Genomic DNA, 23,706 nt, shown 5'->3' on the forward strand with positions numbered 1-23,706 from the left:
GTGCGTCGCCTGGGCAGGCATCACCTGTGTGTCATCTACACCCATGGCCAAGAGGACAAGCCGTCAGCACCACAAGGATCTCTCCTGTTGCCTTTTGATAACCATACACACACGCACATGCATGCATACACACGCAGAAACCTGCAAGCACATGCTTACATAATAAATCCTGGATTTCTAGGAAACAAAGTAGCATACACACCCACCTGACATACCAAAATACGTGAGAGTTCCCACTGAGCAAAGGCATGAGATCACGTTTATACAGTAGATTCACAAAAACAACTTTTGAAAATCTCGATTGTAGAACTCAGCTAGTATCGGGTTGGCCAAAAGGTTCGTTCAGTTTCTTCTGCAAGGTGGCTCTAGTAGCGCTTAGTTGTCTTTAACTTCATTCAAAACAATTTTGTTAGACTGTATTGTGACAGCTGTCACATCAGCATGCATTTAAAAAAAGACATCAAAATTGGTGAATCTTTGTGTAGCCATTTTAATACTGAAGATGGAAGAAAAAACAACATTCTCGGCATATTATGCTTTATTATTTCAAGAAAGGTAAAAACGCAACTGAAGCACAAAAAAAGATTTGTGCAGTATATAGAGAAGGTGCTGTGACTGATAGAACGTGTCAAAAGTGGTTTGCGAAGTTCTGTGCTGGAGATTTCTCGCTGGACGATGCTCCAGTGGAGTAGACCAGTTCAAGTTGATAGCGATCAAATCGAGACATTCATTGAGAACAATCAATGTTATACCACGGGGCAGAGAGCCAAGATACTCAAAATCTCCAAATCAAGCACTGAACATCATTCGCACCAGCTTGGTTATGTTAATCGCTTTGATGTTTGGGTTCCACGTAAGTAAAGCGAAAAAAACCTACTTGATGGTATTTCCGCAGATAATTCTCTACTTAAACGTTCCGTTTTTAAAACAAATTGTGACGGGCGACGCAAAGTGGATACTGTACAGTAATGAGTGGATACTGTACAGTAAAGAGATCGTGGGGCAAGTGAAATGGACCACCACCAACCACACCAAAGGCCAGTCTTCATCCAAAAAAGGTGATGCTGTGTGTGGGGTGGGATTGGAAGGGAGTCCTCTATTATGAGCTCCTTCCGGAAAACCAAACGATTAACTGCAACAAGTACTGCTCCCAATGAGACCAACTGAAAGCAGCACTCGATGAAGAGCGTCCAGAATTAGTCAACAGGAAACAACACATAATCTTCCATCAGGATAACGCAAGACCGTATGTTTCTATGATGACCAGGCAAAAACTGTTACAGCTTGGCTGGGAAGTTCTGATTCATCCACCGTATCACCAGACATTGCACCTTCAGATTTCCATTTATTTCAGTCTTTACAAAATTCTCTTAATGAAAAAAAATGCAATTCCCTGGAAGACAGTGAAAGGCACCTGAACAGTTCTCCGCTGAAAAAGGTAAAAAGTTTTGGGACAACGGAATTATGAAGTTGCCTGAAAAATGGCAGAAGGTAGTGGAACAAAACAGTGAATAAGTTGTTCAATAAAGTTCTTGGTGAAAATGAAAAATGTGTCTTTTATTTCTACTTGAAAACCAAAGGAACTTTTTGGCCAACCCAATACTTACGCTGACGACAAACGGCCAAATGGCAGCTTTTAGAACGTGTTTACACCCGGACGGGATTCATCCCTCGAAGTCCCGTGCACGGGTGGCCTGGAGGGAGGTTTGTGACGGTGGCCCCGCGCAGAGCCCGCCCGACGGCCACGCACCTTGATATACTCGCTCCAGTGCTGCAGCAGCGCCTGCTGGCCGCCCCGCACGCGGCTGAACAGCTGGTACATCTGAGTGAGGTCAGGCACTCGGTTCTCATCCAACAGGTGGTCCAGCCCTGAGATCACACGGCAATGTTAGCTCGGCACGGCGGGCGGGATGGCGGCACGAGCAAAAGCTAGGCTGGGCCGGGGCTCGTGGCACACAGGGCCCCCGCGGACGCGGAAACCCAGGGGTCGGCTGGTTCCTAGGCGGGCAAGGCCCCGTGACGCAGCCCAGCAGGCGAGTCTGGTCCCCTGAGCACCACGCTGGGAGCTGTAGTCCCCACTCCTTCCCCGCACGGAGGCCCCTTATTTGGCCACTGCAGCAAAGGTCGGAAGAACGCTCACACCAACGCTCTGACCTGGGAGCTTTACGACCCCAAATCACTTCTGATTTAGTCCATCAGCCAGAAAGTATATCTGCCTAAGACAAGCTATCAAATCTAATGTTTTAGTTGACTTATTTTATTCACCTGTATAATAAACTGTGGAAGGAAAACATGTATTGTTTATCAGATACTTGGAGGTGCTTGACAGCATTTTTTTAGGTCTTTACTATTTCAGGTTTTAACAAAGATTTACAAAGGTTTTCTAAAACCACCACAGCCAGAAGAGCTTCGTGAAGGACGCTCTAACCACCTGCTTTCTGGTAACTGTGGGGAGGCAGTGAGGTCAGAGCGGAGAAGCTGTAAGCCAGTCACGTGACTGCAGCCTCAGCTTCTGCTGTGAATCAGGCACCGTCCACACGTCAAAGACACACAAACACGTAGGCTGTGCCGACGGACCCTGAGCAAGGCTCTAAACGTCTGTATTTCTCTCAATTACGATTTGATCTACTGATGCAGATAACTTATTCTACAACTGATCTACTGAAATGTTGAATGATGACTTAAAAATTCAAAAATTATAGCTTTTAATTTTTAAAATGCCTTTAATAAAATTTAGACTATACTCTTACATATATATAATTTACCATTTTCTTGAAACACACTGAAATGATTCATCCAAATTTCTACTGTCTACTTGAAGTTCCCTTTTCTTCTAAAAATGACTCCTTTTTGGACCGCCCTGGTGGTCCAGTGGTTAAGACCCTGTGCTTCCACTGCAGGGGACGAGGGTTCGATCCCTGGTCGGAGAACTAAGATCCCTCATGCCGTACGGCGTGGCGCCCCCACCCCCCCAAAAGTGACTCCTTTTTAATAAACACCTAGTATGAAATCGGAGGACACTTGTTTCAGGTGGACAGTAAATTGAGGCTCCATCCACGTGGAAACGTACCAGTGTGTGGGCTCCAGTGTGATGTGAGCAGGAGACACCAGATTTGCACCCTGGCCCTTGGCTTTCAGGCCGTGATCTGAGGCACTAGTGTCTCGCTCGGTTTTCCTGTAAACTGGGGCTGTTCTAGGACCAGAAGGCATTTACATGAAGTACAGCAGATGCTCACGAACACTAATTCTCTCCTTTTGGCTTCATTCTGGTTTCACTTGGAAGCCCCACGTTTAGTGTCTCATTAGAGATAATATTACCATCTGGCAAAGCAGACCCCAACCAGACGCATTTGGGGGCTATTGGGCCTTCCCAAAATTAGACTTTAAGGTTTCCAATAGCTTGAAACAGATCCCGTGGCTCCAAACACAACACTGAATGATATAAAAAGCAACACCATGTACTAAAGTGTGCAAGGCTAGACTGTGCTCGTTACAGTGAGGGTGGAGTGAAAACGGCACATCACCTCTAACAGCACGGTGCCAAAACCGCACCGTCGGCCGCGTGCCGAGCTGGCCTGGTCCGCCTCTGTCCTGGGGCCATGGCGCCAGCAGCTCGTCTGCCGCAGAGCCGCACGCAGGGCAGGGATGCAGCCCGCGGGCGCCCCCGGCCCGTCGGACCGCGCGCGTCCACACCTGCGGGTCAGTGCCCAGGAGGGACGTCCCTGTACAGGAAGGGGCCTGTGAGCACAGCCCAGGCCGTCTGCCGGCCAGAGGGCCTCTCGCAACCAACCTCTCAGCCTGGATAGGACTTCACGTGATTTTAGCTTAAACCGTGGTTCTTACGTGTGCCTTTCACTATTGCGTGTAATCAATTTTCCCCTCAAGGGCTAATGTCCATCATTTTTCCGATGATTTTAGTGCCCGTCTTCTCACAACAACAAGTGTCCTCGCGTGCTTACAATGCTCCGCTAACTCTCTTAGCAAATCAGGGACGAGCAATCAGTGCAGAGACACAGAGCTGGGAAAACCTACCTTTCTGCAGAATCGCTGTTAAATGTTCTCCTAACAGCTGCTTCTCCACACAGGCAATCAGTGGTTTCCTGGGAAGTAAACAGAGGCGTGTCAGGAAGGAAGTACAGGGGAGAGCCTGTCGGCTGTGGAGGACGGGGACCCCCGTCCACGCAGCTGAGCCCAAGTCAGCACACGCCCAGCCATCGCCGACGCCGACACAGACTCAGGTCACCAGGGCCCCGGGAGAGGCGGACAGCAGCGGAAGGGAGGCACCCTCGCCCACCGCACCTGGGGACGACCCGGGCGGGCTGCCCGCGACCCTGCCCCGCCCGGGTCCCACAGACGGCCTCCTGCACCCACAGCTGCCCCTCTGCCCTCACTTCTTCCTGCCTGTCTTCCCCCAGGACCACTCTTCAAAATCTGACTTCTCAGAGCGGCCGCGAGAATGTTAGGCAGGACACATAGCTGCCACTCCTCACCCATCACCCCTGCTCGCTCAGCTCTTCTTTTAGGAGATCAGAGCCCTCACTTCGCTCCCAGGTGTATTGACCTCGGCCTTCATTTTGAGGAATTTTTCACCGCACCACCTCAGGTGAACTTCAGGGCGACCCCAGAGGGAGGCGCGGCAGGCACCCGGGCTCCGGGTATGGAGGGCCCAGACACCCGCAGCGCCCGTCCCGAGGGTAGCGGCGTGCACGGGCGAGGCGGGAAGGGGCGCCCGGAGCGCAGCCCATAGGCTGCTGCGGCTCCTTACCTGCGCCACCTCCCTCCTGCTTCTCCGACAACCATTTCTCACTCTGTGACCTTTGAATCGCCCGACACCACAGGAGCCACCTCGGGCAGCGTCCCTCGAAACCCTAACCCGAGGGGGGCCACCCTCTGCTCTGCTTAACTCTCAGACACTCCTAAGCGAGACTGGGGAGGGGCAGTTATAACACAGCATCTACACACCGGAGGCCGGGGAGGAGGGGCCGAGGGGCCCGGCACCACCGGGCGCTGCACACAGTCTCCTCTACCCCCCCGCCCCCTCCCACCCCCGTGGACCCCGCTTCGGCCCGACGGCACCGCACCTCCAGTGCCAGGTGTCTGACAGCAGCCTCACCTCTGCTTCATGACCCTCTATTTTCCATGTTCTCAAGCTGTCGCATCCTGTCCCTTTCTTTCATCCTGCCTGGCCCCTCCCCCCACCCCGGGAGTCACCACGTTCTGCACGTTGTAGCACTTTCCCTCTTAAAAACATCTCTCTTTTCTGTCTCTCACGTTTCTGCTCTAATCTTCCTCACTTGAATAAACATTATGTGCCTGACGCAGACACTCACAAAACCTGCCCTTGTACTTTTCCCTAGCCACACACTGACCTCAGGTTTAGAGGAAAAAAAAAAACTGGATGCAAAGAGAAGGGACAAGTTACTTCCCTGGTGGTCCAGTGGTTAAAAATCCGCCTTCCAACACAGGAGGCGCGGGTTCGATCCCTGGTCGGGGAATTAAGATCCCACGCGCCGCAGGGCAACTAAGCCCGTGGGCCACAACTACTGAGCCCGGGCACCATAACTACAGAGCCCACGTGCTCTGGAGCCCCTGCACCGCAACTAGAGAGAAGCCCGCATGCTGCGACAAAAGATCCTGCATACCACAACTAAGACCCGACGCAACCAAAGATAAATATAATAAGTAAACATTAAAAGAAAAAATAATGTGACTGAGTACTATAAGGAAAAATTACAGCTATATCAGATGTGCAACAAAACTTTACAACCGAAATTGCCTATACTCGATGATACCTCATTAACATAAACTTCTATAAATTTATTATACACTTATAACATAAATTATAAACTGTCTATAAAAAGATACCAAGTATCTCAGCCTGAATCACTCCCTTTGGACGATAACTCACCACAGGCCACAAGTCAGTGTGACTTACAAGTGCTGAGTAATCACAGACAACAAGCAAACTGTCCCAGGAGCTGAATACGTTCGGGTTCAGAGAGCAGCGAGTGAGTTACAAGACGCTGCGGGTCACGGAGCTGAGCGCGGGGTGGTACTCACTGTGTGCTGTGGTCTAGATACGTGATCACGCGGTCACCCTCCTCCCCCAGGCGCTTACTCACATGGTTCAGGTACTCCGGAACCTTCCAAACACAACATTTAAACACATCAGCAACAAAAACCTTCATGTTACCCAAGAAGCTGAAATACTGTTTTCCTTATTTAAGAAAAAAAAGCAGACTGTACATTCAGGCCCAAACATTAACGGAGTACCAGGAGCAGGGGTGCTGAGGAGGGGGAGGGAGATACACGGCAGGAGGCTTCCCTCAGCCCCATCCTGGAGACTGAAGGTAACGTCTGGAATGGGGGCAGGCAGCACGGCACCCCCCAGCCCACGCTTGGCGGGGTCGGCAAACGTCAAGCAACAGGCTGTTCCTCTGAGGCCCCAAAGAGAGTGGCTGCAGGAGATCTCAAAACACACTCTCTCTGAGTTTCCAGGGGTGAAGGGTCACCTGCCTACACAGCAAAGGCCCCATGACAGGGGTTGCTGAGGCTCTGACCCGGGGGCGGCAGCCAGGCCGGTCTCCGACTCCCCCTCCTGTGACGGTCCCGAGGGGCTTCCTGCTGAGCTGGGCTCTGATACCCGAGAAACCAGCTATCAAGTTTTTGGGTTCTTATTACTACTAAACACATGGTTTTTTCCAGTGGCTTTTTGGGTAATCTTTTCAATGCCTCACAGAGATGAAAATTTTTAACATGTCAGGTTTCTCTTTCATATTTAAGAATTATCTTTTAAACTCTTGTTTCAGCTTGAGCTCCTTTATGTATTTTAGAAGCTATTTCACTAGCTTTTTTTTGCTGGGGGTGGGGGGCAATAGAAGGGTTTCTAAATTAGGAGAAAAAAATTAAGCCCTTAATAAACTCACAAAGAAGCTCATCACTGGAATTTAAACTAGATTGTAACTTTCGGAAGATTTTCAGTGAGATGTTTGCCAGCGTGAAGAGACAAACATTTAGAAATCACACTTAGATGCACATCTATGAAAATGAAATAAGGCAATTCAGAAACATTTCGTTGCCTCACCTCTCTTTCTTGCATTAACCTTTGGCCTTCTGCAGCATATAAACAATTAGTTTCTTCCAAAAACTTCAGTTCAAATGAATCTTTATACACCTAAAAAATGAGCAGGGTTAACGTCCAATAACAGCGAAGAAGCCCAGCTCTCAGCCTGAAGTGCTGGTGCAGCCCACGTCGAGGGCGCACGGCTGCCGTGACCTGTGCCCGGGACAAGCTGCCTGGGCCCACCCAGCCGCCCTGCTCTGCCCAGGGTGCTCCCAGGCCCCGGCCGCCTCCGGGTGAGTGCCAGCCGAGTCATTCCCCTCCCATACTTGCACCAATACCCTAACGGTGTCAGTTCCGACACCGACGTCGTGGCCACCTTGTCGCCCGGGTGCAGCGCCGCCCTCGCGGGCTGTGAGGACGCGCGGGGCCCACCTGGAGGTCGGACAGCATGCCCAGCAGGCCCCGCAGCAGGCTGCGGTCCACGGCCTCCCCGCTCCGCTCCCGCTTGATCAGCAGCAGGATGCCGTCGATGGTCTTTGTCTGAACCATTTTATCACTAATAATATGGTTTCTGAATAGTTCTAATCCCATATCCCTGTACAAACAGAGAAGACAAGACTGTTTTAGTTTCACTTCTTAGAAGTTCTGGGTGAAGCTCCAGCTATACTATGAATATCACCCCCAAGCTACTGACTTGCTAACTCTCTGGTCTGGGTGTCAAGAACTCTTTTTAAAAAATTTTCCTCCTTGACTGTCTGGTATTCCTTCTGTTTCTTCCCTCATCAATGCTGCCTGTTTCCTGCATGGGTCAGCGGGCTTCCGCCGTCCTGCCCGGGAGCCCTGGGACCCTCCGCCTGCCCCGCCCCCAATCTCCAGCTGCTCCTCCTGTGTGGCCCTGGCCACAGGACGACGGAACTGAGGGTGCAAACCAGAGTCCATCGCACTCCCCCAGCCCGCTCCCTCCCGATTCAGCACGCTGTGCCCTCTTGCCACCTCTAAGCCCCGTCCTGTAAAGTCGCTTCCTTTTCTAGCTTCCTGGCCGTCCGTTCACTCTGACCCAGGGTGGTGCGATTTCTCCTTCTACCACCGGGAAATCGCTTGTCTTTGTTTACCGTAACCCACGCGTGGGGTGGCTGGGGCCCTCTCTCCTCTCCGTGATCCCACATCCCCTCTGCTCCTCTGTCCTAAGGGCTTCAGCACCTCCTGACTGACTCCATCCTTAGAGCAGCTCCATGAGGGATGACCGTCCTCCAGATGGAGAAACTGAGGCAGAGATTACAAGGAGCTTGCTGTGCCCAGCTTGTCAGGCTCCAGAGTCTAAACGTAGTTTATAACGTAACCCTGCTGTCTAGCCTGGAGGCACTGCCCAGAGCGTGAAGCCTACCAGCCCCCGTCCACTGCAGCAGGCAGGGAGGAGAGTGTGCTCGTGCAGGACGGCAGGGATCGCTGTGACGGTGCGTGAGAAACTTGGGTGTGCAGTGGAGCCCCGGCCTGAGCTTTGCGGAGTCCGTGGGAGCGGCCCACTAGCTGAGACGGGAGGAGGTGGGGAGAGGAAGGCTGTTGGGCCCAGGCGCGCCGGGGGCGGAGGAAGCCGCGGGCACGTCCTGGTGGCTTTGCTGGAGCCTGAGATGAGAGTGCGGCTTCAGAAGAAGGTCCTGCGGCGGCAGCCGCGCTGCCTCAGTTTCTCCATCTGGAGGACGGTCATCCCTCATGGAGCTGCTGAAGCCCTGAGGGCAGAGCCCCACACAGAGGAGGAGCGCTGTGACTTCCTGCCATCATCAGCTTTTCCAAACTGATTGTCTCTGAGTAACGACGATCTGGCCTGCAGAGGACCGTGGGTGTCTAGTAGGAGGCGTGCAGGAGTCGGGGCTGAGAGGACAGAGGAGCAGAGGGGACGTGGGATCACGTGGGAGAGAGGGCCCCAGCCGCCCCACGCATGGGTTACGGTACACAAAGACAAGCGATTTCCCGGTGGTAGAAGGAGAAATCGCACCGGCCTGGGTCAGAGTGAACGGATGGCCAGGAAGCTAGAAAAGGAAGCGACTTTACAGGACGGGGCTTAGAGGTGGCGAGACGGCACAGCGTGCTGAATCGGAGGGAACGTCCACGTGGGCACAGGCCAGGAGGACCGAGGGCGAGACCACAGACAGGCCCTGTCACCAAGGCTGAGCTGCTCGGGGACGACGCTGGAAGTCGGGGACCAGGGACCCAGGGCAACGTGGGCACAGGGTTCCCGACTCACACTGCCCCGAGCAGATGGAAGCCAACGCCCTGTGCCTGGCCCATCAGCAGAGTACCGGGAGGCGCCATTAGAGACTGACCGGCTCCCCAGCCTTTCCCAGAGCAGAGGTGGAAGAGGTGACAGAAACGGACTTCACAAGGCACTTCCATGCCCACAGGAGAACGTGCTGGACTGGCGGCTGCCGGCTCGGCGGCTGCCCCTCGTGGTGACAGACACTTCCGGGCCGAGAGCCACTGAGGGGCAGGCCTGTGTGCCAGCGACCCTGGCCAACACAGAGGGCCACAGACGGTCGGGCACGGGTCATCAAATCAACCATCGGAGACACAGGTCGGCCGCAGCCTCAGCCACAGCCCAGGACCGGGGGACACTCACCAGATGGAAGGAAGCATGGAATTCTGAAGCACATAAGTACGATCCAGAAACAGGAAGATACTTCTGATCATGATCTGGAGGGCAAGAGGAGGACCTGACTGACTTACGTACCTTACCAACAAAACATCCAACCCTGGCTGTCTCAAATCTAACATGATTGCTTCTCAATGAAAAGATGTTTTTATCTTCAAGACCCTCATGATTGATTTTTCCCTCAATTTACATGTTCCCCTTGGTGTTTGCTTTTCATCTCTTTTATCCAGAAAATCTGACTGGAGGGATTCTACAGCACTTCGCCTCAAAGATGCCTTTGAAATTCAGTCATTTCCTGACTGACGTGGTGAAACCTCCTTAGACTGGGAGATGCTCTAAGCTGAATTCTTCCAGCATTCCGGCTCGTTACACTGGCATGAGGCTCTCAGCCACGTGTGTGTACTCGACTTGACTTTGCAGGCTCACGTGGTGGGCGGTGGCCCCAGGGCTCTCGTAGGGAGCGCCGCAGACTGTGTCGTGGAGGTTTGCTTACACACGCAGAGAGAACCCTCCCGACACATTCACCTGTTTCTACCGTCCCCCGGTGCCTGGCCCAAGAAAGACTCATTCGTTGTCGCCTACTCACCTCAGTCAGGAAACCAAAGAATTCAACCTAGTTAGGGAAGCTATTGATACTATCTCTTCTCTCACTTACATAATTTTCAGCCAGGTCACCCTGAAAACTCATATATATAAAGTCAAATTAGAGTCAATATATCTACTAAATCTAAGCCTGGTTGTCTAGTTACAGTAAACTCCTGGGATACAGGCTTGATTCTCAGGCATAAACTGAGATCAAGGAAAACTTCAGAGACCCACGGGGAATCACAGGCACGAGTCACCTGTGCGGTCGGCCCGAAGGCCAAGCTCACAGCCAGCCCCACCCCAGAAGAGCAGGCCGTCCCCACTCTTCTCCAGCCACTGTCCAGCTCGGTCGGAGCTGGATGGCAGCACCTGACCTGAACAAAACTCCCCATCCCAGCTCCCAACCGGGCCCTGCCTTCCTTGGGGGTTGAGGGAAGATGGATGGGGCCACGCTTTGGTTAAAAAGAAAACAAACAACACAGCTGGATGCAAAGGGGGCACAGACTCCCAGCTACTCAGATCTGCCTTCCGTCCAGCTGAGCCAGAGGCTGGAGGAAAAGACCCAAGAGGGCGTGTGCACTGAGGCCCACTCAGGGAGCATGTTAGCAGGCTTACCATTTGTCTGCAGTGATCCTGCCAGCATGTGTTAATCTTCTTTAAAAATAAAACACTATCTAGCGAGTCTGTGCAGACCTGCTAAGGAAAACTTCAGAAACACCGGCCAATTTACTTGTTGCAATGTTTACCCCTTACTTTCCGCTCTCCTCACCTCCGAGTCGGGCATGTTGCTTAGTGATCAGAATACCGAAAGGGCAGAAGCTCAGAAGCCACACAGGTGGTTTCCAGCCTCCGTGTCTCCCTGCCTACCTGTGATGAACCTGCCTGCACTCCCCCGCCTCCATCTCTTCCTGCCCCTCCCCGTTTCCCTTTCACCCCACTGCCCGTTGAGGCTTCGTGGGATGGGGGGTGGACTAAAGGCCCCGCCCCAAAGGGCAGCTCTGGAGATGCTGTCCCAGAGGCGAGGAAGCCAGCCACTATGAACAGCACCGGGGGACGGGCAGACGGAGGACAACGGCTGAGGGCCAATGGTCACTTCTGGTCGCACAGAGATGTACGTCACGTCTCATCCGTGCACCATGTGCACGACCTGACTTTCGGGACGCTGTTTACAGCAAAAGACACCTGGTGCGGGATCCTAGGGAAAACCTCGCCAAGCACCCGGGCACTGCGTGCACAGGTTAATCGAAGCCCCACGGTCACAACGTCTACACTGCCTACGGCCCACACAGCACCCTCACACCCAGCCGCACGGCGCACCGTTACTCCCTTTGGACGGGTGCGCAGGCAGCTGGCGGAGGCAAGGACCCGGCCTCCCGGGCCTCAGCCCTGCTCCAGCCTGTCTCAGCTCCACGGCACCAGACATGGGGGCACCCCTCAGTGCGGCCCCTTGGCCGAGGTGCAGCAGGCGCGCGGCTCGGCACGGCTGCAAGGTTCCATGCAACATTCCGAGCACAGAGAGAGGTGGCAACTCACAGCAGCCCGTTTCTGGCGTGTGAAATCGGAAGGCGCTGGGGGCCCACTGACCACAGCCACAGGGGTCCCAACCAAGCGCCTCACTCATTTTCTCGAGGGTCCGCTCCTAACTCAGAAACAGAGCGAGTCACAGCAAAGACCAAATAGTTGAAGGGTTAACAAGTAATTCTGGAAGAACCGTTACAACTGCTCACAACTACAATGGCCCATGGTATCAGACCTTCCGCGAACAGTCTGAAAAAGTCTGCGTCGTAAGCATACGTAGGCAGGTGCCACGTCGGCAGCGGCCCGGCAGCTCCGGTGCCCAGTGCTGAGCTGAGGCGCTCATCACGTGGCGGCGCCCTGACCGGTCTCCGTGGCCAGCGGGGGCCAGCAAGGCTGCACAGGGTCAAGCCCACACCAGCCAACCTGAGGCGCTGGGAGGCCTGGGGGCTGCGGCCAGGTGCGGCCCTACCCGGGGCAAGGCTTCGTCGGGACCAAAGGTCCGGCGTGATCTGGGCTGGCGAGGCCCAGAGCCGAGAGCCCCTGAGCCCAGCGCGAGCCGACCTGCAGAGCGCGGGCCAACAGGCCGGGGTTGGTTCACGCGGCCAACTCTGTGGGAATTGGTTATAATCACAGAAAACTAACACAGATCTTTAAAAAACAAGAATAAAGAACCGCAGCACTCCAACCTTAAGGTGTTTTTCAGACTCTTCCTAAACGCTTCCAAATGCACTAGAGAAACGGACACTGACTTCAATCAGATCAGCCAAGTAATTTAAACAGTGAAAACTCCAGCAAAAACATCTGCTACGCTGGGTTATATGACACAAGCGTAAGGTTTTGTCTCTATAAAGCTTCTGCTTTAATATTAAGGATACTCATTAGTTCTTTATCCTATTAATGTTCAGTTTCAAAAGATTTAGGTAATAAATAGGAACTTCACAAGCCAAAAAAAGGATATTCTCTAAACTGAAGGATTTGTGCTTGGACGTGGCCTTCACAGACCTGGCGCAGCTGCTGGTAGAGCACTGGGGAAACTTTGTGAGAACAAAGATTTTCAACAGCCTGAAAACAAAAGGGATAAATGAGTTATTCACTGTGAAAGACAAATTTGTTCTTTAAAAGCAACCTATCTGTAAAAACAGCTCGAATCGTAACACAAAGCCATGCCCACACTTACGTAATCCACAAATAAGTTATCATGGTCAAGGGCAATTATCGCTGCAACACCGGAATCCAGTAGAAGTTTGGCAAAAATGGTCCCTAACAACAGTGAACCTGGAGCGCAGATGGGACGGTGCCGCGCTGGCAGCCCCAGGACACCCAGGCCCCAGGTGGGCCCGCCCCAGGCTGGGCTGCTCACGATAGATACTCGCAAGCTTCCCTCTTCAACAGCCCCTCAAGCTGGCTGCACACCATCCCCCGAGGACTCAAAAGCAGCTTGAGCCCCCGGGCCTGTGTCTGGATGACTCCTTAGTCTGAGGTGGAGCCACGGGAAGGTGTGTGAGTTGACCCTGACGATCGCCAACGTGAAACCAGAGCCGGAAATCCCTGCTCCGGACCCTGGTGGCCACCCTCCAGAGGGGGGAGAACGACAGGATTCCAGTTCCTTTCACGCTCATGAGTTTGATGATTCTGTCCCAAATAAGCTGAAGGAGCACGGGCCAAATCTGCCTCAAATTAATGAAGAAACAAGGTTTGAGGCAGAAGTATTTTTCATTAGCTGTTTTGATCCACATCAAAGGAATAATGCTTGTATATTCGTACCAGTTCTAATAAAATCGTCTTTCAAATCTCATGTACAAAATCAGCATCTGATTCAATCCAAATACAAAATGTTATAAACAGGAATGTAGTTTTTCTACTGCCTACTTTACAATACATGGGGGACACACAGAACAGAGACACTTTGGAATCTTAACTCAAATACTATATTCCCGAGGGGAAAAAAGGGTAACTTAAATTTTTATGGATGTTAAGAAAAGAATTATGTAAAGAAATATATAATACACAAAACACATGCATATTTATAAAGGTCAAAGAGAGGGCTTCCCTGGTGGCGCAGTGGTTGAGAGTCCACCTGCCGATGCAGGGGACGCGGGTTCGTGCCCTGGTCTGGGAAGATCCCACATGCCGCAGAGCGGCTGGGCCCGTGAGCCATGGCCGCTGAGCCTGCGTGTCTGGAGCCTGTGCTCCGCACCGGGAGAGGCCACAACAGTGAGAGGCCCGCGTAACGCAAAAAAAACCCCAAAAAGGTCAAAGAGAATATGGACTAATGACAATAATTAAAAGAATAAAAATACCTTTCCCTTACATTCTGCCTTACTTAGAACAAGGGATTCCCAACCACATTTTGTTTTTACATCCTTCAATTCCTTTCCCCAAAGCTTCATGTTTTCATAATTCAGTCCAAGATCCACTGTCTCTTTCTCTCTTAAAAAAAACAAACCAAGATAACCTCCTAACAAAGGCCTTTGCACCAGTAGTTAATCATTACAAACAATTATTACCAAGTAAATTTTTAATATAATATACAAAGAAAACATTTTTCTTTGGTAAAAATCAAGATAAGCTTAGTGGTACGTGTCCTTCATCAAAGGACATCTTAGAACCATTTTCTGAATGCTTCGATTCATGAACCAGGTGTCAATGTCCTCAAAACAATCTCTTCCCAGTTGTGACTTTTTTGGTTGAATACTAGAGCCAACTCTCCCTCGTATATATATGTCCTGTTGAGCACATGCTTACTATTTACGTGAAGCCCACTGAGATTTCTTTTCTGAGAATCTGGAGGCCCCTTAAAACCACCAGCCAAGCCCTGGGGCACCCAGGCGTGCTGGGGGCGCCGTCACCTCTTGGGTCTTTGCTGAGTCACCGCTGGCGTCTTCATGTTACAGGCACCTTGTCACCAGCTTGCTCCCTGCGGTGGGGGGTGGGGGGCAGGGATGCCGTGGGCTCTTCGGGGCTGCAGGAGCGGCCCAACACAGGAGGCCCTCCCCAGAACACGTCCAGGAGATTCAGTCACACTTGGACGCTTAGAAATGCCTCCTCGTGGTGTACGAAGCACCTCACGTGACCGGTACCGGCACTGGTACCGGCACTGGTACCGGGCACTGGTACCGGCACTGGTACCGGCACTGGTACCGGGCACTGGTACCGGCACTGGTACCGGGCACTGGTACCGGGCACTGGTACCGGCACTGGTACTGGGCACACCTCTGGATCCAGGCACTGGAAGTGGGGAGCGGCAGGACCTGGGCCCTCCTAGCACTGGGACACAGAGGTTTTCCTCACACCAGTGTAGTCGAGGGGAAACACCCGCTCGTCCCAGCCTCCCAGCCCTGCCACCACGTCCGCTCTACACACGCTTATCTGCCTCAGGACAGACGAGTGTCCCAGCAAAACACCCATGCCTGCGAGGGCGCTCCCCTCAGTGCGGATCCCCCGCCAGGGCCTTAAGGGAGCAAAACAGCCAAGCGGCACCTACAACTATGCACTTTGGGTGCCAGTAGCTAAGGCGACAGCTGACGTCAGAGCAGAGTGGGATGTTTCAGAGTGAGAAATCGTAGGGGAAAGAGCGGGCAAGTACTCTGAGTTACTTAGGTAAATGAAGGGGAAAAATGAAAAGCAAACCCCCACCCCCACCCCCGGGGAACCACGCCCCTGTGGACTCTCCTGAGGAGCCAGGCCCCAGGTCACCCTACTCGGTGGCAGGCCTGTGTAAACGCAACAAGCACACCACACAGAAGCCGCCACCAGGACGCTGCGGATCCCACCCACAGGAAACGAGGAAAGGGCAACGTAAAAAGGAGACAAGGACTTGGTCCTGAGCGTGGGACGAAGAATGAAGGGGGGGCGGTGTCCCAGGAAGACATCCACCCTCCCGGCCCCCATTGTGAATGCCGGACGTGATGCCCTCCTACAAATGACTGATTTCGCTGAGTGACCAAAGCCGCTGAATTAACAAAGTCCTTCCTATTAGGCCTAAGATATTTGAACCTGAATATTCTCTGTTTCTGAATAACTTACGCATTGAATTCACTCTTGATTAATTTACATTCTCAAATTGGTCCATCAAATAAAGTGTCCACTTGTTTCCCATTTTCTGGGCTTCCTCAGCCACTTGCATCACTTTCAACCACCCTATTAATCCATCAGGACCTGACTCCACTCCATTCTCCTTCACGGAGCTCTCACCAGGCACAGGGTTTCCTGGAGACATCTACCCCGTGACTCAAGGTCAGCAGCACAGCTTTTCTCAAGCGCAAGTTCTCTGTGACAGGTTTGATTCTGTGCATCAAAACTAGTCTGAAATCCATAGAGATCAGACTTGTGGTTGCTGAGGGGGAGGGGGGAGGGAGAGGTATGCACTGTGAGTTTGGGGTTGGTAGATGCAAACTACCACATTTACAATGGATAAACAACAAGGTCCTACTGTATAACACAGGGAACTGTATCCCATCTCTTGGGACAAATGGTAATGGAAAAGCATATTTAAAAAAGAATGTCTCTATGTGTGTAACTGAGTCACTGCTGTACAGTAGAGATTGCCACAGCATTGGAAATCAACTGTTCTTCAGTAATAAAAAAAAACCAAAACCAAAACAAACAAAAAACTAGTCTGAAATCAACACCTAGCCTTCCCCGAAACCATTCCCGAAATGCAGTCTTCAGTTTTCTGTTGTCTCATTGAGACAAGTAGGACTAAAACATACAGACCTAAGACACACAAGATACGCTTTCTTCAGCAAGTTGAGATTTCAGATCTAAGTTCAGAAAAGATGGATGCACTCAACATCTCCTCCTCCTCGCATTACAAGAAGAGAATGACTCTCAGCACGATGTGTAACTACTACGGCTTTTTCACGTAATCTGAACACCCCTTTCTACCAAACAAAAACAAAGCAAGAGACTGCAGGCAGGCTGTGCAGACAGGCTGGAGGTGACCTTTCCCTCCACCGAGGCCTCCTCAGACCTGGCACGGGGAGATGCCAGACCCCACTTTTGGGAAACTGATCAACATCAAAACAAGAGGTTCTCCCTCAAATAATCCTGAAAACCTCCTCAAAAACAAACAAAAAAAAACTTTTCCAGCTTTGGTGAGAGCTGTTACTTGCACATAAGATTCTTTGGCAAATTATATACCACACCACCTCAGCAGAAACTCAGGCTTTATTCTGAAACACCAGGTCCAGTGCACTGTCCACTCTACTGGAGACCAGGATAGTTTCACCGCGACATCACTTACTATCTCCACCCCATTCGCTCCACAAGATGTGAGCGACTCACTCTGCAGAGATGTACTTAGACTTGCTGGAACTTCTGAGTGGCCAGGCACCCGCCCGCACACCTGCGTCCAACAAAGCCCATCCACTGCCCCCCACATGCCCTCCTGAGATGTGCCCTGGAATGAGTGGTGCCACTTTGGGGGTAAGCAGCCCTAGCCCTCAGGGTCTCACATACACCCACACCGACACCCACGATACCCAGGGCATCTGGAAACACTGTTTACAATAATATCTATGGTGACTATTATGAAACACATCCTGGGTAAAAGGTCCAGCAAAGTCATTCTACTAAGAAAAATGATGGGCAATTGATACCAGACAGTCAAATCTCCAGGGAAAGAGCAATAATGAAGCCTCGCTGGAAGACACAATATTTCACTAAAGCAAAAGCCTCTGAGTCTGGGCACTCGGTGGGACTCTTGCTCCGGGTCCAGACGAAGTAGAGGAAGCGGACTCAGCCTTCGCTGAAGTAGTAAACGAAGCAGCAGCTTCCGAAGCACTGCACACTGGGCTCTGAGAGGCCGTGGCCTTGGCAGACAGGAGACAGACAAGCACCAGCCACTCTGGCTTCTGGCATCCAGCGTCCAGGCCACACAGCAGTCGTCCTGGGCTGAGGCCTAAGTCTGCAGGGCGAAGGCCCCGAGGGCAGGGGACCTCAGGGTCCAGTTCGAGTGCTCAGCAGAGCGCTGTCCAGCACGTATGTGGGAGGAGATCGCCGAGGTGAGGGAAGGAACCGCCGAAAGTTTAGAGACCCTGGGCTCTGGTGCTCACACACTTCCCACCAGCCAGGCAGGAACACAGCAGGACGCCGGGCAGAGGATTCAGGAAGGTTTGTCTCAGCAGCAGGGCAATTAGCCCTGAACGAAACACTGCTCTAGTCCTGCCTAGCAACGCTTAAAGGCAACAGTCTAAAAGGTCAAACTGATTCTAAATAATTTAACCGAGTCTGGAACAAAGCTCAAGAATATTCAGAGAAATACAGGGCTTCCCTGGTGGCACAGTGGTTGAGAGTCCGCCTGCCGATGCAGGGGACGTGGGTTCGTGCCCCGGTCTGGGAGGATCCCACATGCCGCGGAGTGGCTGGCCCCGCGAGCCATGGCCACTGAGCCTGCGGGTCCGGAGCCTGTGCTCCGCAGCGGGAGAGGCCACAGCAGTGAGAGGCCCGTGTACAGCAAAAAAAAACAAAACAAGACGAAAAACAAAACAAAAGCATCTACCACACAAGTCAAAATTCGCAATGTCTGGCATCCAATCAAAGCTATCAAACATGAAAGAAGCAGGAAAACCACCTGCACTGGGGAGAAAAGTCAGTCAAAGCAAACCTGGAACTGACAGAGCCAGCAGACAAGGACACAAAAGAGCTGGAACTGTGCTCCACACGTTAAAGAAAGTTAAGCAAAGAGAAGATACAAAACAAGATTCAAATTGAACACCTAGAGAGGAAAACAATGCAGAGGTGAAAATTATACCAGGTGGTACTAATGGCAGACTAGACATCGCAGAAGATGAGTGAACTTAAAGAAACGGATAAACTGAATAGTTCTGTATCTACTAACGACATTTGTAGTTGAAAATCTTTTCACAAAGAAAGCCAAGATGGCTTCACTGGGGAATTCCCTCAAACATTTAAGGAAAAAATAATACCAATTCTGGACTTCCCTGGTGGTGCAGTGGTTAAGAATCTACCTGCCAATGCAGGGAACACGGGTTCGAGCCCTGGCCCGGGAAGATCCCACGTGCCGCAGAGCAACTAAGCCCGTGAACCACAACTACTGAGCCTGCGCTCTGGAGCCCATGAGCCACAACTACTGAGCCCGCATGCCACAACTACTGAGCCTGTGCTCTAGAGCCCACAAGCCACAACTACTGAGCCCAAGTGCCACAACTACTGAAGCCCACGCGCCTAGAGCCTGTGCTCCACAACAAGAGAAGCCATCACAATGAGAAGCCCGCGCACCACAACGAAGACCCAACACAGCCAAAAATAAATAAATTTATTTTAAAAAAAAACAAAAAAGAAATAATACCAATTCTACACAAGTCTTCTAGACAATGAAAAGAAGAGAATATTTCCAACTCATTTTATGAGGCCAGCATTACTCTGATACTAAAACCAGACACAGACATTACACGAGAATACAATATCCTTTGTGATCACAGATGCAAAAATTAACAAAATGTCAGGAAACTGAGTCGAACAGTACATTGAAAAGATAATATATCATGACCAAGTAGGATTTATACCAGAATGAAAGACTGGTTTAACATATGAAAAAATCAATCCGTGTAATTAACAAACTAAAAAACAAAAATCACATGACCACCTCAACAGTCACAGAAGAATTTGTCAAAATCCAACATGTATTTCTGATAAAAACTTTCAACAACCTAGGAACAGAAAGGAACTTCCTCAACCTGATAATGGGTATTTTTGAAAAACCCACAGCTAGCATCGTATGGTGTTCAATGATGAAAGACTGAAAGCTTTCTCCCCTAAGACCAGGAACAAAACAAGGATGTCTGCTTTTTCCGTTTCTATTAACCATCGTACTAACCACCAGAGGTCCTATATAGTTCAATGAGGCAAGAAAGGAAATAAAAGGCATGCAGATTAGAAAGGGAGAAGTAAAGTTATCTCTGTGTATAGGCGACATGATTGTCTACACAGAAAATCCAATGGGATCTACGAAAAAGCTACTAGAGATAAGTGCGGTTAGCAAGACAGCAATGTACAAGATAAATGTATAAACGTGAGTTGTATTTGTATGTACTATCAACAACCAGAAATTAAAATTTATACTACCTTTTACAATACCATAAAAATATGAAATGCTTTAGGGATAAATTTCACAAAAGATGTACAAGACCCGCACAGCGGAACTAAAAAACATTGCTGAGACCTAACTAAGCGAGAGCTGTCCCTTGTGGTCAACTGGGGGGTTCAGTGTTGTCAAGATAGCAGCTCTCCCCACGCTCACCTACAATTACACATAATCCAAACCAAAATCCTAGGAGGCTTCTTTGCAGAAATTGGCAAAGAGATTCTAAAATTCATATGGAAATATAATGGACCTAGAATACCCAAAACAAGTTTACCCAAAAAAGGATAAACCTGCAGGGCCAGTGCTCCAGACTTTGAGACTTAGGACACCCACACTCACAGGGACAAGGACTTCTGACACAGGAGCAAAGGCAGTTTGCTGGAGAAGACAGACGCCTCAACACATGGCACTGGACCAACTGGACCTCCACAGGGAAGACAGTGAACTTGGATTTATACCTCACAGCAAATACAAAAATTCACCTCAAAACAGACAACAGACCTAAATGTAAAACCTAAAACGCTGCAAGAAGGAAATACAAGGGAGAATCTTTACCACCTTAGATTAGGCAAAGACTTCTCAGAGAGACACTAAAAGCACAATCCATAAAAGACCAAACTGATACAAAGACTTCATCAAAATTTAAAACGTCTGCTCTCTGAAAGCCATAGTTAAGAGAATCAAAAGACAAGCTGAAAACTGGGAGAACATATTTGCAAGGCAAACACCTGGTATAGGATGCATGCTCAGAACATGTAATAAACTCAAACACTCGATAATAAGAAAATAAACACCACCATAAAAAAAAAGCAGAAGATCTGAACACACACTTCATTAAAGAAGGTGTATGGAATGGCAACGGGCACAAGAAAAGATACCTAATATCGTTAGGGAAATGCAAATTAAAACCGTAGGGAAATTCCACTACTCACCTACTAGAATAGCAAAAATTAAAAAGACTGACAATACCCAATGTCAGCAAGCACACGGAGCAGCTGGAACGCTCACATACCACTGGCAGAGAGGCAACACGGTGAAGCCATTTGAAAAAGTTAGGAAATGTCTTGTAAAGTTAAACACACACTTTCCATTTTACTGAGAACGTACTTCTAGATGTTCATCCGAGAGAAATGAGAATTTTTGTCCACACAAAGACTTACCCATGAATGTCTGCAGCAGCTTTATTCATAACCCAAAACTAGACACCCAGACGTCCATTACCTCAGGATAACTAATTGGTGGTCCCCAGAGTACTCAGCAACAAAGAAACGAATTACTGTCACGACGCATGCATGTGCCCAACTCACAAGCCCTACCCTAAGCGAAAGGAGCTAGGCACAATTGCACGGTTCCACTGACATGAGACTCTGAAGATGGCAAAACATACCGACACAAGGCACATCAGTGACTGCCAAGGACTGGGGGTTAGGGCACAGGACAGGACCCACTGCAAAGGGGCCTCAGGGAACTTTTCGGGGTGACAGAAACATTCTGTATCTTGATTGTGTGGTGGTTATACAATTGGATACATTTGTTAAAACTTGTTGAAGTACATATTCTACATCGTAATTAAGTCGATTAAACAATACAATAACCTCACACAAACTTAAGACAAGGAAGGGACAGGTGTCCATCTAACTGTCTATGGTAGTCTTCTTTGGGTGGTAGGAATATAGGTGATTTTTATTTTCTCCTTTGTACTTTTTGTAGTTTCCATAATTTTTCACTTATGTAAACAGAAAAATGTAATCACTTATGTAAACAGAAAACAATTTAAGTCTCTTAGTAAAAATTGTGCTATCATATTACCTAAAATGTAGATAATATTAGATCAGTTAGCGAATGTCATTCTTTAAAAACAAGATATCAGGAAAACCAGTCTGTGTGTAACTGAAATATCCCAAAAGTGAAACCTACTTTTGATCATTTCTTCTGGTGTTAGAAAAGGAACATCGTTATCTCAAATTAAATGTAACAAAACCAGTCTGCACATTTTAACTGCAACAATTAATCACAAAACACAACGAAAAGGGGAAAATCCACATTAACATGTCAAACTGTAATAAGAGTTTCATATATAACATAATAGAATTATAATAAGTTTGCCGCATATTTGGAAAATATTAGAAGTCATGTGACTCTTAGAAAGGCATTTCTCTCCTGTAATGGGTTAACTTTAAATACCCTTCTAGACAGCTGAGGCCTGAAAATGAAATAAAAATCCCACAACCACCAGAAACGGAAAACACTCCTCGACTTGGGACACGCTGCCACCGAACTCCTACTGTTCTTGTTGCAGGCAAAGAGTCGATTTCTATTATCCCCTTCATTACTGACTCTGAAACAACACCGAGGAGCACAAGATCCACGTCTGGGTCACATTTCACAGGAGTTGGATAATTGTGCTATTTAGACACTATAAGAAACAATCAGGTAAGTGAAAAACCGGACCCTGGCCCCCTCAGGTCTAAAAGTTCTCCCTAAGAAAACTGCGCGCTTACATCTCAGTGAGAATTCTAACGAGCTCTGCTTTCTGCACATGTGGAGCCTTACCTGGTAGAGCTCTTCCAGGTTATATCTGATGGACGTACTACTCTGTATGGCTCTCACTGCTTCATGAAGTTTCTGCCAGGTGTCCTGAGTGTAGTTGTCAGGCAATTTAGGTCTGTCTGTAAATGCAGATGGAGTCAGTGGGTAACGGCATCCATGCTAAGAATCACACATCTTTAAAAAACTATTCCACAAAAAAAGTCCTTAAAAGACACACAGGTAAGGAGCGCAAAAATTAGGTTTTCCCAATACAAGTACCACATTTATAAATTTCTTGGGTTACAGACTATGCAACCATTCCATCTTCGTTTGGCTAAACAAATACGTCTAGTACTGATACTTAGAATAAGCACATGTAGGAATCATACAAATCTTAACAGTATTCCTTTACTTAACAAGTGGGTTTCACAAACGTATAAACGTGGAATAGTTAAGCTCTCTACAACATTTAAAGTTGACTGAAACTACTCCAAGCTGGGAGGAAGGTGAAGAATAAGCTTGTAACTGGTGTGTCTGCATCGAAGACGCCTGCTTTGAGACAGTGACAGCGACAGAGCTGGTGAGAAGTGGAGCAAGTAATTAAATTACATCACGAAAAGCTTCAGTCCTGCTACTCGGTCCGGCTCGGCCGTGCGAACCGGGACACCTGAGTTACCTGGCGTCACTCAATGCCATTGGACCAACTATACAGACCAAGCGGAAGCCGCCGCTGGCCCGCGCCGCCCCGCCGACGTCGCAGCCCGAGCGGCCAAGGGGAGGGACCCCCGCCCCGCCCGCCCCGCACCCACCTCGGAAATTCTTGATCACGAGCTTCTTGGAGCCGCCGGCGGCCCCGGGCTTGGAGGTGACGGCGGCCGCGGCGAGAGACGCGGGCTTGGTGAGGCCGTTGGTGTGTCCGACAAGCGCCGAGAAGCTGCCCTTCCGAGGGGTCTCGTCGGCCATGGCCGCGGCCGCAGCGCCCCGCCCGCCGCCCGCCCGGCCTCCGCCTCGGCCTCGGCCTCGGTCTCCGCCGCCCGGCCTCGCCCTCCCTCCGCTGCGCTCCCTCAGCCCCACCCGGCCCAGCCCAACCGTCGCCCGACCCGGCCCGACCAGAGCCGGTGCCGCAGGCCTCAGGAGCACTCCAGACCCCGACCCGACCCAGCCCCGAGCTCGCGGGCGCCGCAGTCCGCGTCCGCCGCGGTCCGTGTGGAACCCGCAACAGTCGAGGGCCCAGCAGGCCCGGGCACCGGGGCGCCG

General features: G+C 50.4%; 1 protein-coding gene across 4 annotated transcripts in view; it reads right to left on the minus strand.

Moving 5' to 3' along the window:
* The window catches only part of CUL4A (cullin 4A), a 45,923-nt gene extending 22,456 nt beyond the window's left edge, over window positions 1-23,467 (minus strand). For 2 of the 4 annotated variants that reach the window (XR_003791716.1, XM_029210059.1), the window contains exons 1-10: window positions 23,259-23,467; window positions 22,474-22,589; window positions 12,772-12,875; window positions 10,911-10,980; window positions 9,678-9,751; window positions 7,496-7,658; window positions 7,085-7,174; window positions 6,061-6,143; window positions 4,033-4,100; window positions 1,751-1,869 (exon numbers count right to left, since the gene is read on the minus strand). Coding sequence is in view for 3 of the 4 variants with exons in the window: in XM_029210059.1 (XP_029065892.1) it covers window positions 1,751-1,869; window positions 4,033-4,100; window positions 6,061-6,143; window positions 7,085-7,174; window positions 7,496-7,658; window positions 9,678-9,751; window positions 10,911-10,980; window positions 12,772-12,875; window positions 22,474-22,589; window positions 23,259-23,412 (1,041 nt within the window). In the remaining variant the exon portion in view is untranslated. Of the gene's footprint in view, window positions 1-1,750; window positions 1,870-4,032; window positions 4,101-6,060; window positions 6,144-7,084; window positions 7,175-7,495; window positions 8,047-8,829; window positions 8,915-9,677; window positions 9,752-10,910; window positions 10,981-12,771; window positions 12,876-22,473; window positions 22,590-23,258 lie in introns of those variants that run through there. The other 2 variants (XM_029210061.1, XM_029210060.1) reach the window with 2 other exon arrangements.
* Window positions 23,468-23,706: the final 239 nt, after the last annotated feature.

This window comes from Monodon monoceros, unplaced genomic scaffold (genome assembly GCF_005190385.1).
Source record: "Monodon monoceros isolate NGI ecotype Baffin Bay Population unplaced genomic scaffold, NGI_Narwhal_1 Super_Scaffold_8, whole genome shotgun sequence".
NCBI classification, from domain to species: Eukaryota; Metazoa; Chordata; class Mammalia; order Artiodactyla; family Monodontidae; genus Monodon; species Monodon monoceros.